Source organism: Oncorhynchus masou, chromosome 21 (genome assembly GCF_036934945.1).
Source record: "Oncorhynchus masou masou isolate Uvic2021 chromosome 21, UVic_Omas_1.1, whole genome shotgun sequence".
In the NCBI taxonomy this organism is placed as follows: Eukaryota; Metazoa; Chordata; class Actinopteri; order Salmoniformes; family Salmonidae; genus Oncorhynchus; species Oncorhynchus masou.
Window position 1 is genome coordinate 34,015,533 of NC_088232.1, and position 17,737 is coordinate 34,033,269.

The 17,737-nt window shown below is 41.4% G+C and overlaps 1 protein-coding gene across 1 annotated transcript; it reads left to right on the forward strand.

The window, feature by feature from the left end:
- Positions 1-6,214: 6,214 nt before the first annotated feature.
- Positions 6,215-17,202, forward strand: LOC135508210 (serine/threonine-protein kinase Nek9). Its single transcript, XM_064928249.1, has 23 exons — positions 6,215-6,853; positions 7,575-7,752; positions 7,967-8,022; positions 8,178-8,248; positions 8,412-8,517; positions 9,203-9,334; positions 9,497-9,607; positions 9,812-9,876; positions 10,013-10,063; positions 10,154-10,346; positions 10,458-10,602; positions 10,788-10,988; positions 11,150-11,196; positions 11,378-11,539; positions 11,658-11,766; positions 11,963-12,124; positions 13,753-13,920; positions 14,014-14,073; positions 14,225-14,409; positions 14,510-14,671; positions 14,758-14,862; positions 15,044-15,097; positions 15,245-17,202. The coding sequence occupies exons 1-23, from the start codon at positions 6,671-6,673 to the stop codon at positions 15,416-15,418; spliced, it is 2,880 nt and encodes a 959-aa protein (XP_064784321.1). The 5' UTR covers positions 6,215-6,670; the 3' UTR covers positions 15,419-17,202.
- Positions 17,203-17,737: the final 535 nt, after the last annotated feature.

Below are 17,737 nucleotides of genomic sequence, written 5' to 3' on the forward strand. Positions count from 1 at the left end.
TCTAAGCTTTCCTTGATTTTATTTCACATATCCATTTCAATGGATGCATACACAGCATCATTCCAGGACTCCATGGGATTTATTTTGGAATGGCTGGCCACACAGTCCTCCATTCCATAGTGGTCATTGGGCTGTCTCATGCCAGTACCTTTCAACCAAATTAAATGTTACTTAGTTGACATTCTGGTCTTATCCTGAATGATAATGGTACAGTGGAAACATTTAACCAAGTACCGCTTGACATGTTGGTCTTAACAAATACATAGAAGATCATGCATGATTATACCTGTGTCCAGTCCATTGACTTGTGCAGCTCTTACCTCTGAGTCAGCTCAGTCCCGTTAACCCATGTCCAGGTCCCCTCTGTATCCTCTTCCTCCTTCAGTCCTATCCGTAACCCTTTCATGTGCATGGGTTCGGCGTTAAACTGCACTTTGTGTATCATCTTACTTATGAACGCCTGAGCAAACAAACACAACCCAGGAAAGAAGCTGAATGAATCATTGATAACTATGGCGTTTGGACAATCTATCTCTTGTACGGTGCTCTCAAACCATTACAATGTAGAGGAGAGTGGGGTCAATTACAGCGTTCTACAAAGACTCATTGCATAGAACTTATGAAAATGATAGAAAGTTATTCTATGCTGACCTGTTATGTACAGTTGAAAGATCATCAAAGAGCCAGTCATGAAGCACATAATTGCCCAATAAGTCACTGCATTTAGAGGATAAACTGAAAAAAGTGAATAACCATGAATTGGCAGTACCAGTCACAGGTTTGGACATACCTACTCATTCAAGGGGTTCTTTATTTTTGTACTACTTTGTACAAACTATTATTCTATTATTGTAGAATAATAGTGAAGACATAAACTATGAAATAACACATGGAATTATGTAGAAACAAAAAAAAGTGTTAAACAAATCAAAATATATTTTTGAGATTCTTCAAAGTAGCCACCCTTTGACTTGATGACAGGTTTGCACACTTGGCATTCTCTCAACCAGCTTCATGAGGTAGTCACCTTGAATGCATTTCAATTAAATGGCGTGCCTTGTTAAAAGTTAATTTGTGGAATTTCTTTCCTTCTTAATTAACGCAATTGAGCCAATCAGTTGTGTTGTGACAAGGAAGGGGTGGTATAAAGAAGAGAGCCCTATTTGGTAAAAGACCAAGTCCATATTATGGCAATAACAGCTCAAATAAGCAAAGAGAAACAATATTCCATCATTTACTTTAAGACATGAAGGTCAGTAAATCCGGACAATTTTAAGAAAGTTTCTTCAAGTGCCGTTCCAAAAAACATCAAGCACTATGATGAAACTGGCTCTAATGAGGACCGCCACAGGAAAGGAAGACCCAGAGTTACCTCTGCTATATTGAATAAGTTCATTAAGGTTACCAGCCTCAGATATCGGCAATTAACTGCACCTCAGATTGCACCTCACAGATTTCAAGTAACAGACACATCTCAACATCAACTGTTCAGAGGAGACTGCGTGAATCATGCCTTCATGGTCGAATGCTGCAAATAAACCACTACTAAAGGACACCAATAATAAGAAGAGACTTGCATGGGCCAAGAAACATGAGCAGTGGACATTAGACTGGTGGAAATATGTCATTTGATCTGATTTTTGGTTCTAACCGCCATGTCTTTGTGAGAGGAGGAGGTGGTTCCTACCATGAAGCATGGAGGAGGAGGTGTGATGGTGCTTTGCTGGTGACACTGTCAGTGATTTATTTAGAATTCAAGGCACACTTAACCAGCATGGCTACCACAGCATTCTACAGTGATATGCCATTCCATCTGGTTTGCGCTTAGTGAGACTATTATTTGTTTTCAACAGGACAATGACCCAAAACACACTTCTAGGTTGTGTAAGGGCTATTTGACAAAGAAGGAGAGTGATGGAGTGCTGCATCAGATGACCTGGCCTCCACAATCACTTGACCACAAACCAATTGAGATGGTTTGGGATGAGTTGGACTGCAGAGTGAAGGAAAAGCAGCCAACAAGTGCTCAGCATATGTGGGAACTCCTTCAAGACTGTTGAAAAAGCATTGCAGGTGACTACCTCATGTTGCTGGTTGAGAGAATGCAAAGCTGTCATCAAGGCAAAGGGTGGCTACTTTGAAGAATCTCAAATATATTTTGATTTGTTTAACACTTTTTTTGTTTACTACACGATTCCATTTGTCAAGAAAATCCATTGAATAAGTAGGTGTATCCAAACTGTTGACTGGTACTGTACTTTTGGTAGAAACATTTTCATTTACAATGTAGTGGCTTTGCACCGACCACCACTGAGACACAGAGAGAGAGAGAGAGAGAGAGAGAGAGAGAGATGCAGAAACAAGCTGTTGAACTTGGTTGGTTAAATTATGAATAATGCCAGTTTGGAACTGTACTCCCTTCTACAATGCACAAAATATGACAATAAACATCACACTTCCAGATACAGCAACACTTCAACCCGTCAACCTCTCTCTCACGCTCACCTTGTCCTTCACCTCAGTTTCAAATGATGGCCCATGCCTTACCTGGTTCTCCCAGCTATCTACCAGAATCAGGTCAGCTCCATGATTTAAACAGTCTTTTCTCGCCTCTCCCCAGCTTCTAGGCTCAATGGTGACAGAAATTGCAAAGTAGTAACACATTGAGTTTAGCAGATCACATCTCGGAAAACATAGGCCAGAGCTTTCCTCTGTGAAGACAATGTTTGTTTGTTTACTAGTCAATAGATCAAATCCTAATTAGGGTGTCTCACTAAAGTTATCTCACCAAGTGAAGATATTTGTGACTGCAGTTGTGTCTTCTCCTTGCGAAGGCTCTTAATCTGCTTCTGAAAGTTCTCGTTGCTGGTTGTCTGTTGCCTGAATTCTATCTCTTATTGGTGAAGGCTATTGAGCACTCTGTGTAACTTTCTCTGGGCCTACTCTTTAGAATGAATCACATTTTGTGCACTGGCCATTTCCATTTTGAAGTAGTCCATTTTCTTCTTCTACTACTTTGGTGAGTTGGCAAACAAACTGAAAGGGTGCACACTGCCACCTAGATGATAGACGAATTTGGAGGGGCTTTCATGTGGATTTTTCCAGTCATATTTGGTAGATACCACCTTTCTACTTGGTTATGAATGCAGTAGATACTACCCTCCTACTTGGTTATGAACACAGTAGATACTACCTTCCTACTTGGTTATGAACGCAGCATACATTTAGTGGAAGGATGCATTCATAACTGAGTGGAAAGGTGGTATTTATCACATAAATTAAAGTATATTTAATTTCTTACCAGTACTGGACACCCAAGTGCATGCACGCATTTTTTTTATACTACAGAAAATACCGGGTAGCCTACTCTGTTGACAATAACAAACAGATCAATAAAAATGATGTTGTCTGATCAAAGTATAATTGGCCTACGAAAAGTGGAGACACAAAATGAAGTCCATCAAACCTGGAAGAGGAAATTATTATTGTGGCATTTACCCAATGACAAAGACAGTGAACACACTCACCGGGGATATGGCCGAAGTTCTCCGCTGGTGCCCATACTGTTCCCTCAATTAAGTTAATAATTTTGAAAACTAAAAGACAGATTGGAATCTTTTCATTGTCATCTCTTAGTCTTTTCATTGTAACATTTTAGCCATTTGCTTTCCAAACAGTTGTGTTTTTAAATTCTGCAATATGCCTGGCTGGGTCTCTTTGCTTTTCACTGACAGTCGCAACTCAACAATCATCTATTATTTGGTATTTGCAGCTCGCATAGCCCACAGCCCTTCCGACTGTGGGCTATGCGATTTAAAAAAAATCCTGGTTTTGTTTTGTGTATGAAGCTAATGATCCTCTGTGGCCAAATCATGCTTTATGGTTCAGTAGCCTATTTTCAATGGTTTTATTTATTATCTATAGACAGGAGTAAGCCAATTAGGCTATATACTTTTGGCAATTTAATTACATTTACTTTTGGGAAAGCTTCCCTTAGCCTTATGGACACGCCACCTATGCCTTTTAATGTGGCATAAACACAACCAGTCAATATGTTTTTATCTGATTGTCAAACAATCACTTAAAAACTTCTTAGGGCTGCAATCCCGTTAACGGGATGACATGACAACAGCTTGTGAAAGTGCAGAGCGCAAAATTCAAACAACAGAAATGTCATAATTAAAATTCCTCAAGAATACATATGTTTTATACCATTTTAAAGGTAATCTTGTTGTTAATCCCACCAAAGTGTCAGGTTTCAAATAGGCATTACAGAGAAAGCACCACAAACGATTATGTTAGGTCACCGCCAAGTCACAGAAAGATTCAGCCATTTTTCCAGCCAAAGAGAGGAGTCACAAAAAGCACAAATAGAGATAAAATTAATCACTAACCTTTGATGATCTTTATCAGATGACACTCATAGGACTTCATGTTACACAATACATATATGTTTTGTTCGATAAAGTGCATATTTAAAAGATCTCAGTATACATTGGCGCGTTATGTTCACTAGTTCCAAAAACATCCGGTAATATTGCAGAGAGCCACATCATTTTATAGAAATACTCATTATAAATGTCGATGAAAATACAGTTGTTAGACATGGAAATATAGATACACTTCTCCTTAATGCAACCGCTGTGTCTGATTTAAAAAAAACTTTACGGAAAAAGCAAACCATGCAATAACCTGAGTACAGCTTTCAGACAACAAAGCAGCCAAAAAGATATCTGCCATATTGGGTAGTCAACAGAAGTCAGAAATAGCATTATAAATATTCACTTACCTTTGATGATCTTCATCAGAATGCACTCCCAGGAATCCCAGTTCCACATTAAATGTTTGATTTAGTTCGATAATGTCTATCATTTATGTCCAAAGAGCTACTTTTGTTAGCACGTTTGGTAAACAAATCCAAAGTCATGAAGCGCGTTCCCTAGTTATGAGCCCCCACTTCAAAGTAGAATCCTCTAAACAAGTTTCTAAAGATGGTTGACATCCAGTGGAAGCCTTAGGAAGTGCAACATAACCAATATCCCACTGTGTATTTAATAGGGGCTGGGTTGAAAATCGACCAACCTCAGATTTCCTACTTCCTGTTTGGATTTCTTCTCAGGTTTTTGCCTGCCATATGAGTTCTGTTATACTCACAGACATCATTCAAACAGTTTTAGAAACTTCAGTGTTTTCTGGGACTGAGGAGCAGGCTGTTTACTCTGGGCACCTTTCATCCAAGCTACTCAATACTGTCCCTGCAGCCATAAGAAGTTTTAACAAATGCGCTCCTGTAGGCCCCCCCGCACACATTCGTCCACTCACAAAGTAATATCAGCACCCAAACCCCAACAGTGCACTGATGAATGGAAAGACATATTGGTTACAGAAGACCTAAGTATATTGTAATAACATTCTATGATTGTCATTAGGCCTACACTAGCCTGAATTGATGCATCCTCTGTTGTCCAGGCACTCATCTCTGCCTTGTCCGGGAGTGTCTCAGCCAAATATCTGCCGTGTCAAAATATAAGTGTTCTCCTCAAACCACAACACAATTTCGTGCGTATACCACCACCTAGTTTCGAGTCAATTTGCACATTTTTAATGGGCCTAAAATGCCATAATGTTAAATTATGGTGTAGCCTATAGATTTTTGGGCATGTTGTGATAGGCTCACGTTGAACCGGTACCGCGTACCTCCACTATTTATTTTGCTGGGACGCCATACAGGAACGTCCCGCCTTACTTTCACTCATTACCATATTATGAACGCAGCATAACTAATTTAAGTGTTTCCGGGTACTAGCCTATGTAAAAGAGAACACATTATATTGTCAAGATAGTCAACTAACCGCTCTGACAATGGAAATACATGTTCGCAAAAGCGGACGGCAGGCGGAAGGGGCGAGCTCAAGCGTGAACATTCTAGCCAATGAGAGGGGAGATACGCGTGTGAACAACGGAGACAACACCGATATAAAATATATTTTTATCAAAGTTACCGGATGGCACGTGCGTCCACTTATATCAGTACATTTGTAACAACCTAAACATTACGAAACTTATATTCGATCAAATAAGACTCACGTAGTAAATTAGCAATTACTTTTTTGTTGAAGAAATTCGACACTCTCATAGACTTCCATTAAAAAAATCCCGACTTGGTCTGATAATTGCTGTATTCCTGCGCGGACAGATTTTGGGTGGAGTTGAGCCTCTTGCTTCGCCTTTCCATCTTTGCCTATGCATGGACATGGAAAAGATGGACTCCTTATTGCGCTGTGGCACAGTCTAGTGTGCGGTACTGTCAGCTTCCTAAATGTAAAGTTAGTAAAGTGGGTAAACTGTAGACAGTAGACAATTTAGTAACGATTATCAGACCAGGAGAGATGGTTATTGTAATACTGCGCATTAACGTTAACGTCCAAAGGTTTCGAAGGAGACTAGGCCAAAAGATTTCCTGGTAACTTGGTAACTGTAGCTAGCAAATCAACAACACTTGTGCAACTCTGTTGCATGCTATTGCTACTGCTTAATATTCTGTGCAGCAGCCTAGCCTACTCCTAGTTTGAACTCTACTCCCCCAAATTGGATTTTAAGGAAATATATTTTACGAGTTTGTTTACGAAATTAATTTGTAAATAGTTGGCGAGCTTTACTTATACTCAAAATGTCACTTGAAGACTACGAAAGGCATTACGCCTCGCTATATTCAGATTCTGGGAGTGAATCTGTCGCCAGTGGGCGATCGACGTCTGTATACAGCGGCGAGGAAGAAAAGTTACATTACATTCCAATCCGTATCCTTGGAAGAGGGGCATTTGGCGAAGCAACCTTATACAGACGAACAGAGGTAAGCAGGTCAAGATCTATTTCTATAATTATTGGAGGGATCCCAGGAATATGCTAGTGTGTGCCACTGTTGTTCACACACACACACACACACACACACACACACACACACACAGTTTTGTTAAGACCTATTAGGCCTGTTTATTAGTGATCTATAATAGCTTCCCCAGCATGCTGTGTGAATCTCTCACCAAACATGGCCAGTAGCCTCTGAGACAGTCTACTTTAGTTTTCATACCCCAGTGGGAAATGCTTGCATGAGAGCAAGATTTATTACATTCTCAAGCCATTTGACAAAACTTATCCCCGTAACTTTGCACAACTAGAGCAATGTTTAAGGACAAAGCATGGTTTTTTATTAATATGGAAACAGGAAATCGACAACTTTTTGTAAAGGTTAAACCCTTTAGTTTACTTGCCAAAATAACAGTTTGTTTGATTAGAGCCCACATCATGTATATTACATTATTAGGGACATACCCTGTTTTAGCATCTGTTATTATTATCTTATTATTATCATATTACATTTTCTATTAGCAGTAGCACACTAGAAAAATAAAAGGAATGCAGTTCATTTTGTTTAACTTTGAGGAGGCCATTGCAGTAAAGTTGTGCTGCCTTGAAGTCTCTCAGAGTGTTGTTTGTTTTAGCCTTCACAGTGAAAGTCTTTCTGATCTCGAACTGACCTTTCTCTGTCTGTTCCCTGTCTTATCAATCTACAGGACAACTCTCTGGTGGTGTGGAAGGAGGTGGATTTGAACTGCCTCTCAGATAAAGAGCGTAAGGATGTCACAAACGAGATCAGCATCCTCTCCATCCTACAGCACAACAACATCATAGCCTACTTCAACCATTTCATGGACAAGGACACTCTTCTCATTGAGCTTGAATACTGCAATGGTGAGATATGGCAGCATCTTATCACTTGGAGTTGGTGTATTTGTATGAAATACTTTTGGGATATTAAAGATGTATTATTAAATGTCTTTATTCAACATAATATTTTGTGTGATAGGATAATGATATTGATATTGGCTCAACTGAAATATGATTGCCCCAATTGTCTGGCATTTACAGTAACAATAGAAAAAAACAACTGTCTTTTCAATTTCAGGAGGAAATCTTTATGATAAAATCAACCAACAGAAGGGGAAACTCTTCACTGAGGAGGTATGAAAATTAAACCCAACATGTTGTAAGAGTGTATTGACACATAATGACACATAATGGCTCTGACTTTGCCCTAGTTAGGAACAATGGTGAACATTCAACTTAATCTTTTCCTCACCAGTTTTTAATATCTTAAACATCTTAAATATTTCCAGGTTGTCATATGGTATCTGTACCAAGTCGCCTCTGCAGTGGCTCACATTCATAAGGCTGGTATCCTGCATCGGTAAATAAGAGGGTTGGGTCCGGGCTTTACTCCTTTATTGTGCTACAATATGCTTTGATTATGAGTATTGTATGTAAGCTGTGTTGGTTATTAGTACAACAGTCCTCATTGTTTGATCTGGTCACTATTTTATTTTTTGACCTACTTTATTCTTCTCTTGAAGGGATATCAAGACGCTGAATATCTTCCTAACTAAAACCAACCTTATTAAGTTGGGTGATTACGGGCTGGCTAAGAAGCTTGACTCACAGTTTGCCATGGCTGAGACTGTAAGTTACATTGAAGTATTAACCTGGAAAGCTGCGCTTGTCTGTTTTACGTTGACCAAGCAGATCTCAGAACTCACAGCCATTATAGTTAGTACAGAGCTTATTACAGAGCTATTACGGAGTGTATGCTGATCACATTCAGTTAACAGATTTGGTGGGCAGACTGAGCACTCAGCCAAATCAAGTCCTGAGAGCAGTGTGGTTGTTCTGTCCCTTTGTGGGCGTGGTCTACATGTCTCTCCCTGAGTGTACCTAAGACTGCTGTATCTGTAGTCAGCTTCTTCAATTGATGTTCACTCTGCCACAGGGACATGACTTCTGTATGATGGAGGCAGTCGTCAGAAAAGGCAGCAGCGAGTGTGCAGCTAATTGTCTGTTGTGACCTTGAACAGAGAGCATATGTCATAGAGTATATTATGAGGCTGCGCATGTCTGCTGCTTTGAATATAAATAGCTTTCATTGCAATACCCTTTTAGAATCCATGGGAATATGAAATATTTTGTCAGAACAATTGAATGTTTTACTGTGCATATTTGTCATACCCATAGTTTTGCAATTCTTTGATTAGGACTCACTCAAGCTATTTTTATTTGCAAGTGTTTTGTGCATATTCACATTTAGTTTTGTGTAAGGTATAGATAACATTTAAGTTACTTTTTTGTGCATTTTCCTGTATAAATCTAGTGTGTAGGAACCCCATACTACATGTCTCCTGAACTGTGTCAAGGTGTGAAGTACAACTTCAAATCAGACATCTGGGCTATGGGCTGTGTCATCTTTGAAGTCTTAACTCTGACCAGAACATTTGATGCTACGGTATGTGCCCTGCTTATCTTTTACCCCCATTGTCTAATTGATACACATTTGCCTGCTATTATCATTTGTTCTAATGTTAAATACACGGCGTTGGCTCATTATGCTCTGTTGATGTCACTTTAATGCATTTCCGGTTGACTGTTGCTGCTTGTGTCCATGTAGAATCCGCTGAACCTGTGTGTGAAGATAGTGCAGGGAAACTGGACCATGGAGGTCAACTCTGATGTGTATTCCTCGGCGCTGATCAAGCTGGTGTACGAATGCTTAGATCAGGTAAGGAACCCGTCAGCAATGTGTACGGTATACTGTCATTTCAGTCTGTCATGGCTGTCATCGTCAGTGCGATAGAATGTAGCATTACCCTAAGCATACATTGTATGTAGGGAATCAGTTGATGTACGATATTACCACACATTTTCTACATGGAGAAATATGTGTGATGGATGGTAATGTAATGTAAGATACATTGATTTGCAGGATCCAGAAAAGAGACCCACTGCTGAGGAGATTCTGGACCAGCCAATCATCTCCTGCCGCAAGCAGTGAGTCTGGTGAATGGGGGAGAGAATGTGGTGGGATGTCTGAAAGATTGAGAAGATTGTGTGATTGTTCAAATAGGTGTAGAGACGTCATCAAAACTGCTGATTTCATTGTGTAAACAACCTCTTTTTGTTTCAGGGAGCTTGAGGACAGAGTTGCCTTGCTGAACTCAGCAATGAAAAAACCAAAGTATGTTGAACACATTCTCACCTAATCATGTAAATGTGGAATTTGTAAGATGATTTTATTTAATTAAGATCTTTTGTGACTTGTCTATAGGTTGAGCACTGTGACTGAGAGCCCTGTTGCTGTAGTGACAACACGCTCTAGGGAGGTGTATTTCTGGGGAGGGGGAAAGTTCACACCCCAGAAACTGGATGCCTTTAAAGGGGGCAGCGGTGCCCAGCATGTTTGTGCAGGGGAGACCCACTTTGCTGTGGTTACCGTGGAGAAAGAGCTGTACACTTGGGCTGTGAGTACCATGCTGTTCCTTTAAGTCCAAGGCAGAAAATACATTACAAGAACTTTAAGGTTGTTTTTGTTGATTAAACATGTGCTCTTTGATGTCCTGCTTCCATTTTAGAGTGTCCAAGGCGGGGCCAAGATGGTGGGCCAGCTGGGCCATGGAGACCAGGCCTCGTACCGGCAGCCACGCAAGGTGGAGAGGCTCCAGGGAAAGGCCATTCGTCAGGTCGCGTGTGGAGCAGATTTCACCGCCTGTGTCACTGGTGAGTTGTGTGTCTGTGTGGAGCACTACTTCTGTGCCAGTAGAATAGGATGTTTACAATGGGAGGGCTCTGTTGTTGTTTTTTAACAACAGAGATAAACAATTCAGACAGCAATTTGCAACCCTGTGTCATACAATACAATTTGGTCTTGTTTGACGACATGCTGTTGATGTGTTTGGTTTCAGATGAGGACCAGATGTACATGTTTGGTTCTGACTACTATGGCTGTATCGGAGTGGAGAACGAGCAGGGCATGGAGGTGCTAGAGCCCGTGCTGTTGGATTTCTTTGAGGAGCGACCTGTCAGGCAGGTGTCCTGTGGGGACAACCATGTGGTTGTGCTGACCCACAGTGGAGATCTCTACTCCTGGGGCTGTGGAGAGCATGGTATGTACCAGAGCATTGATACTGAGCAGCAAGGTAGTACTTCATGTCTACCACCATGCCTCTCTCAAGCTCCATATCCTATCTGTTGTCCCCCCTTACCTTGGCCAGTAGATGGCGCTAAGATGATGCGGAACATAATTAATTTAAGTTATTTTCCTCAGGGCGTCTTGGCCTGGACTGTGAGGATGACTTTAACTCACCCATGCAAGTAAGATCCTGCCCTTTCGTTTTCAGCAGAGAGCTTGATCACATATCATGTAAATATGCTTATGGAGAAAGGGGCAATGACGTCTCAATTTTATTGTCGAGACAAATTAATGGAAATGTGTTTGAGTCCACCGTTTAAATCAGTAGGAAACATAATGTTGTGTATCATCTGGCGTTCACAGGTGGAGATCCCCAAAGGAGCCATTATCTCATCTGTGTCCTGTGGCCTTGACGGAACCTTTTTCCTGACAGAGTCTGGCAAAGTCCTGGCCTGTGGGAACAACGATCTGAACAAGCTGGGTCTGAACCTGGGAGTCTCTGGCCTCAAAAACCTTCCTGGAGAGGTACAGCACCACATTCCTCATACCAAGATCCACTCACAGGCTCTTCTCATTCCTTTAAAATAAGGAATAACACCAGTAATGGTGGAGAATTTAAGTTTTCCTCCTTTTCCAATGTCAGGCCTACCAGGGGATTCCATACACCACCACACTCACTCTGGTCAAGCAGCTGGCCAGGTATAAGATCCAAATAATTTCAGCTGGGAAGACTCACACTGCTGCCATTGACGGTACAGCGACCAGACTCTCCTGTCTCTTTACTTGAGCCCACAATTATTATATATATTTTTTGAACATTTTAGTCATTTAGCAGACGCTCTTATCCAGAGTGACTTACAGTTAGTGCATTCGTCTTAAGATAGCTAGGTGGGAAGTATATTGATTTTTATATCAAAACATGGTTCTGATTGAACTCTGACATTGCAGAACGTGGGCGGCTGATGACCTTTGGGTGTAACAAGTACGGTCAGCTGGGTGTAAAGGACTTCAAGAAGCACCAGGGTGTCCAGCTGCTGTTGGGGTCTTTCGGGGGGAAGGTGGTCAGCAAAGTGTCTTGTGGAGATGGATTCACCATCGCAGCCACGAAGGGTAAGAAACACAACTAAACTTGAACATTCTCTGTTGCAGCATGTTGTTGTCAGCCTTATTCAAAAATTGATCAAACAGCTTTTCCCCTCATCAATCTACACACAATACCCCATAATGACAAAGACATTTTAGCAAATCTATAAAAATATCACATTTATGTAAGTATTCAGACCCTTTACTCTGTACATTGTTGAAGTACCTTTGGTACAGAGCATAAATCCTACAAGTTTGGCACACCTGTATTTGGCGAGTTTCTCCCATTCTTCTCTGCATTCTTCTCTTCTCAAAACCTGACAGGTTGGCTGGGGAGCGTCGCTGCACAACTATTTTCAGGTCTCCAGAGATTTCGGATCAGGTTCATGTCCGGGCTCTGGCTGGGCCACTCAAGGACATTCAGAGACAGGTTCCGAAGCTACTCCTGCGTTGTCTTGGATGTGTGCTTCTGAGCACTCTGGAGCTAGTTTTCATCAAGGATCTCTCTACTTTGCTCCGCTCATCTTTCCCTCGATCCTGATTAGTCTCCCAGTTCCTGCAGCTGAAAAATATCCAAACAGCATGATGCTGCCACCACCATGCTTCACCGTAGGGATGGTGCCAGAGTTACATTTAGGTTTCATCACCAGAGAATCTTGTTTCTCATAGTCTGAGAGTTCTTTAGGTGACTTTTGGTAAACTTCAAGCGGGCTGTCATGGGCCTTTTACTGAGGAGTGGCTTCCGTCTGGCCTCTCTACCATAAATGCCTTATTGGAAATGCTGCAAAGATGGTTGTCCTTCTGGAAGGTTCTCCCATCTCCACAGAGGAACTCTAGAGCTCTGTCAGAGTGACCATCGGATTCTTGGGTCACCTCCCTGACCAAGGCCATTCTCCCCCGATTGCTCAGTTTTGCCGGGCTGCCAGCTCTAGGAAGTTTGTTTGTTCCAAACTTTTTAAGAATTATGGAGGCCACTGTGTTCTTGGGACCTTCAATGCTGCAGACATTTGTACACTTCTCAAGATCTGTGCCTCGACACAATCTTGTCTCGGAGCTCTATGGACAATTCCTTCGACCTCATGTCTTGGTTTTCGCTCTGACATGCACTGTCAACTGTGGGACCTTATATAGACAGGTGTGTACATTTTCAACTCATCTCCAACCAATTAAATTTACCACAGGTGGACTCCAATCAAGTTGTGGAAACATCACAAGGATGATCAATGGGAACAGGATGCATCTGAGCTCAATTTTTGAGCCACATAGCAAAGGGTCTAAATACTTATGTCAATAAGGTATCTGTTTTTTATTTTTAATACATTTGTAAAAATGTTTAAAAACCTGTTTTTGCTTTGTCATTTTGGGGTATTGTGTGTAGATTGATTTGGGGAAATCCATTTTAGAATAAGGCTGTAACATAACAAAATGTGGAAAATGTCAAGTGGTCTGAATACTTTCCGAATGCACTCTATCCAGCTTTTTTTCTTGCTTTATTCTGTTAGCTGGGAGTCCTCTGACCTACATGAGTAGGACTCAAAATTATGGAGAATACTGGTAGCACCTCAGGAACAGGATTCCTGTTTCCAGGTGCTGGAAGGATGGATATTGGCTAATTATCTGTGGACCAATAGATTATTTCTCTCTGATCCTTTCAGACAATCAGATCTTCGCCTGGGGAAATGCAGGAAATGGACGCCTGGGAATGCCCGCTGACAAGGGCTTTGGCTCGGAAGTTTGCCCTGCTTTACCACGACCCATTTTCGGCTCCCTCCACCATGTGCCAGACCTCTCCTGTCGCGGCTGGCACACCATTCTCATCATGGGTTAGCCACTAGCCACTTACTTCTGTTCTAACACCAGCTAATCATTTGTTGAAAAATACAGTTGAGATTGATTGATTCTGTTCTCTGTTTCAGAAAAGGTTCTCAATTCTAAAACTATACGCTCAAACAGCAGTGGACTTTCAATTGGCTGTGGTAAGTAAGATGGCCATGGTCTCTCTGGTTACATTATCCCTCCCTCCCTGGTTACATTACATTCACAATGTGAACATGTACAAAGTTTTATACCAGTATGGTAATGTACTGACCATGTGGTGTGTCCTGGTGTTTGTCGGTGCACACTAAGGGCTAGGCCAAGCCTCTACCACAACTGTGGATCTGAAGAGTGAGCCAGGCTCAGAGACAGGGCTGCGTGAAGGGGGCCTGGGGGGCACTAAGGAGGCCGACACAGACGAGCGACGCATCGAGACCTCCATGATGTCTTTAACGAACCAGACCGGCGACAGCTCCTGCCCCTTCTGGCTGCGCAAGGTTTGTAATCAAAACCACAAAGCATAATGAATGCCAAAACAGAGAGGGTTATGGCCACTGAATATTGTTTGTGTCCCTCCCTGTCCATCTTCCCTAACAGGAGCTCCAGGATGCAGAGTTCATCCCGATGCCAGAGGATTTCAGAGGCTCCATGCCTGGCCCAGTGGCTCCTTCTTTCCCTGAGAGCGTTACACTGCCTTACGAGGAGTTGCAGGAGCTGAAGGCTGCAGCCGCTGCTGCTGCCACTGAGAAAGAGCTCCCGGTAATGACCACCGCATGCCTGGATCCTCGATACTTGACTACATCCCCATGCCAATGCCTCAACCTTACCAAGTGTTGTTTCTTTAGACTGCTCGTATGGGCTGTGACAGGGTCAATGGGTTTGAGGAGGCAGGAGCCTGTAAGAAAGGGGAGGCGCCAACTTGCTGCAGAGTAAGCAGTGAGGTAGCACAGGTATGTGCAAGATAAGCCCTTACACACATTGTAACAGCACAAGACTGCACCAGACAGTAGTCTGTGAACATACCGCAACAACTACAGAGAAACACAGAACAAACACGAGCAGCTGCGATATGTTCCCAGACTACTGTCTGGTGCAGTCTTATGGTGTTACAGTTGCTATTTTCTTTTACAGTTGCGAGAGACAGTCAGTCGTCAAGAGGCAACCATCCAGTTGTTACAGAAGCAGGTAAGCGTTACTCGCTACAGACTGTCTAGTACCTGTGAGCAAAGTTGTGTAGTAACACCGAGTCGAGTCCCTATTCTGTAAAACCGCTCAACTCCATTGCTATGCAGACAGGTAAGTGTTATCAAGTGTTGTTCTCTATGATAACAGTTCAGTGATCAGCTCAAAGAGAACGAGAGACTCTGGACAGCAATCAACCATCTGACCCTGCGAGAGGCAGGGACTGAAAATAACTGCAACCACCAATCCGGTCACAGGCCTGTGGAGGGACAGGGAGGAGCCTCCAATCATGACGGGGACAGATCTGATGGGGCAAATCCGTGAGGGAAAAAAGCGGAATCTGTGCTATACTATGCAGTGAGTGGTGGTGGCTCTGTGCAGTTAAGTCCATCCAAACAGGTCCTGTAGATGGAGTGGCTTGGCCATATTGAGAAGAGGAATATGTTAGCAAGCCAGTTCCATTGGTGAACGGCAGGAAGAAGTAGGTTTAAGAAATTACTAAAGGGATGAATAGTCTGAGAGTCAATTGTGTTCTCCTTAACTAGGAACAGCTAGCTGATTAATGGATGCCCACTGACCTCATCCTCTTGCAAGAGAGGTCTCGCTTCTTTTCACATTGCGTTACATCATATTTCTTCGATATAATCCAATCTGCATGATAACGTATAAATATACATGAGAGATACCCTGTATGAACACTTTCATGTTGTCAGTTATAATTAAGTGACAGTGACAGGAAAAGGCCTACAGCAACTGCTTTGCTGTGATCTGGACACAGACAGACTGACATCTTGGCTTGATTCAACATTAAGCAACCAACTTCTTGCAGTGTTATGTAGGCTAATGTGAAATATGAGTAAGTACTTTGGTAGTAATGATAATGTTGTCACTGACTGACTACTGTCAACTGAGGTCTAGGATTGCGTTTTGTCCCACATTTTAATTGATGATCACAAATGGGCACAGCTTACTGTAGAGAGAAGATCGTTTGGTGTTCTTCCATTTGTTTTTGATATATATATCCTCCTGTTTTATCTTGCAGTTATTTCTTGTGGTTATTAAAACCAATGTGAATTTAAAGTACTGCATTTTTTGCTCATTCCTCTGGAAAGCCCTGAGCCCTATTTTTGATAACCTACCAATGTTTTTCATATGTGATGCTGTTCTAAACAAAATACTAAATACTAACTAAAAGGCATATCGAATATAGCCTTAGAAAGATATACCAGATATAGTATATTTTATATTAAATTTACCAAAGATGTGTTTAGTTTTAACATTTAAGTATTTACAATGTTGTGTTTTTCATGAACAGCTTGCTATACTGTATCTGCAAAAATGCCATGTGAAATGTGAGGTTCACTTTTCAAACTACTGATTCATTATAGACAATCACTTGTCTTTTTATTGCCTTAAGATGATAACCTTGAATTTGTTTGAACTAGTATTTAAAGTGGAGGAAATTAACCATCAAATTGCAATCTTCCTTCTGTAATAATTAATGTCATGAGAACAGTTCAAGTCCTAGAATTTGAGAAAAGCTTGTCTTCGTAAACTTCATGGTAATACTGTGTTTTTTTCTATGACATTTTTCCTGTTTTTGAGTATTCATTTAATCATTCTTTTTTACACTATTTGTGAAAAGTGTAATATTCAGATTTGGTGTATTTCTTTACTCTGGGTGGTGTGTGTATGTAAGGTTTTAAATGTCCTTTACCAATGGCTTATAAGCTTGCAACTCTTTTGGTTAGTTTGCAGTTTATTGATACAGTACAACACTGGTGGAATTTTCTTTGTCCATGCAAGAGAATAAGATCCCTATTCCCTAGTGCTTTTGCATACTCTTTAAACCAAAGATTGTGTTGTGATGAATTGTGCACAAAATATAAAACAAAATGTGCCTTTAGAATAGGATATGCATTTTATACAGTTTGTTTGATGCTGATATTATGCCTATACTGTGTTTATTTTTGCAATCCATTGTTTCAATGGCTTATCTGACCCTATGCAATTGAGTGGGTGTAAGATGTTACAGTTGTCTAACTTTCCACCATTCACAGAGGAACCTTTGTTTTATGCTTCATGTAAAAAATAAAAAACACAAACCATTTTGGTCTAATGAATTCAATGTTGAACCAAACACTGCAGACAAAGCAAAATACACTGCTCAAAGAAATAAAGGTAACACTAAAATAACACATCCTAGATCTGAATGAATGAAATATTATTAAATACTTTTCTCTGTACATAGTTGAATGTGCTGACAACAAAGTCACACAAAAATTATCAATGGAAATCAAATTTATCAACCCATGGAGGTCTGGATTTGGAGTCACACTCAAAATTAAAGTGGAAAACCACACTACAGGCTGATCCAACTTTGATGTAATGTCCTTAATACAAGTCAAAATGAGGCTCAGTAGTGTGTGTGGCCTCCACATGCCTGTATGACCTCCCTACAACGCCTGGGCATGCTCTTGATGAGGTGGCGGATGGTCTCCTGAGGGTTCTCCTCCCAGACCTGGACTAAAGCATCCGCCAACTCCTGGACAGTCTGTGGTGCAACGTGGCGTTGGTGGATGGAGCGAGACATGATGTCCCAGATGTGCTCAATTGGATTCAAGTCTGGGGAAGGGGCGGGCC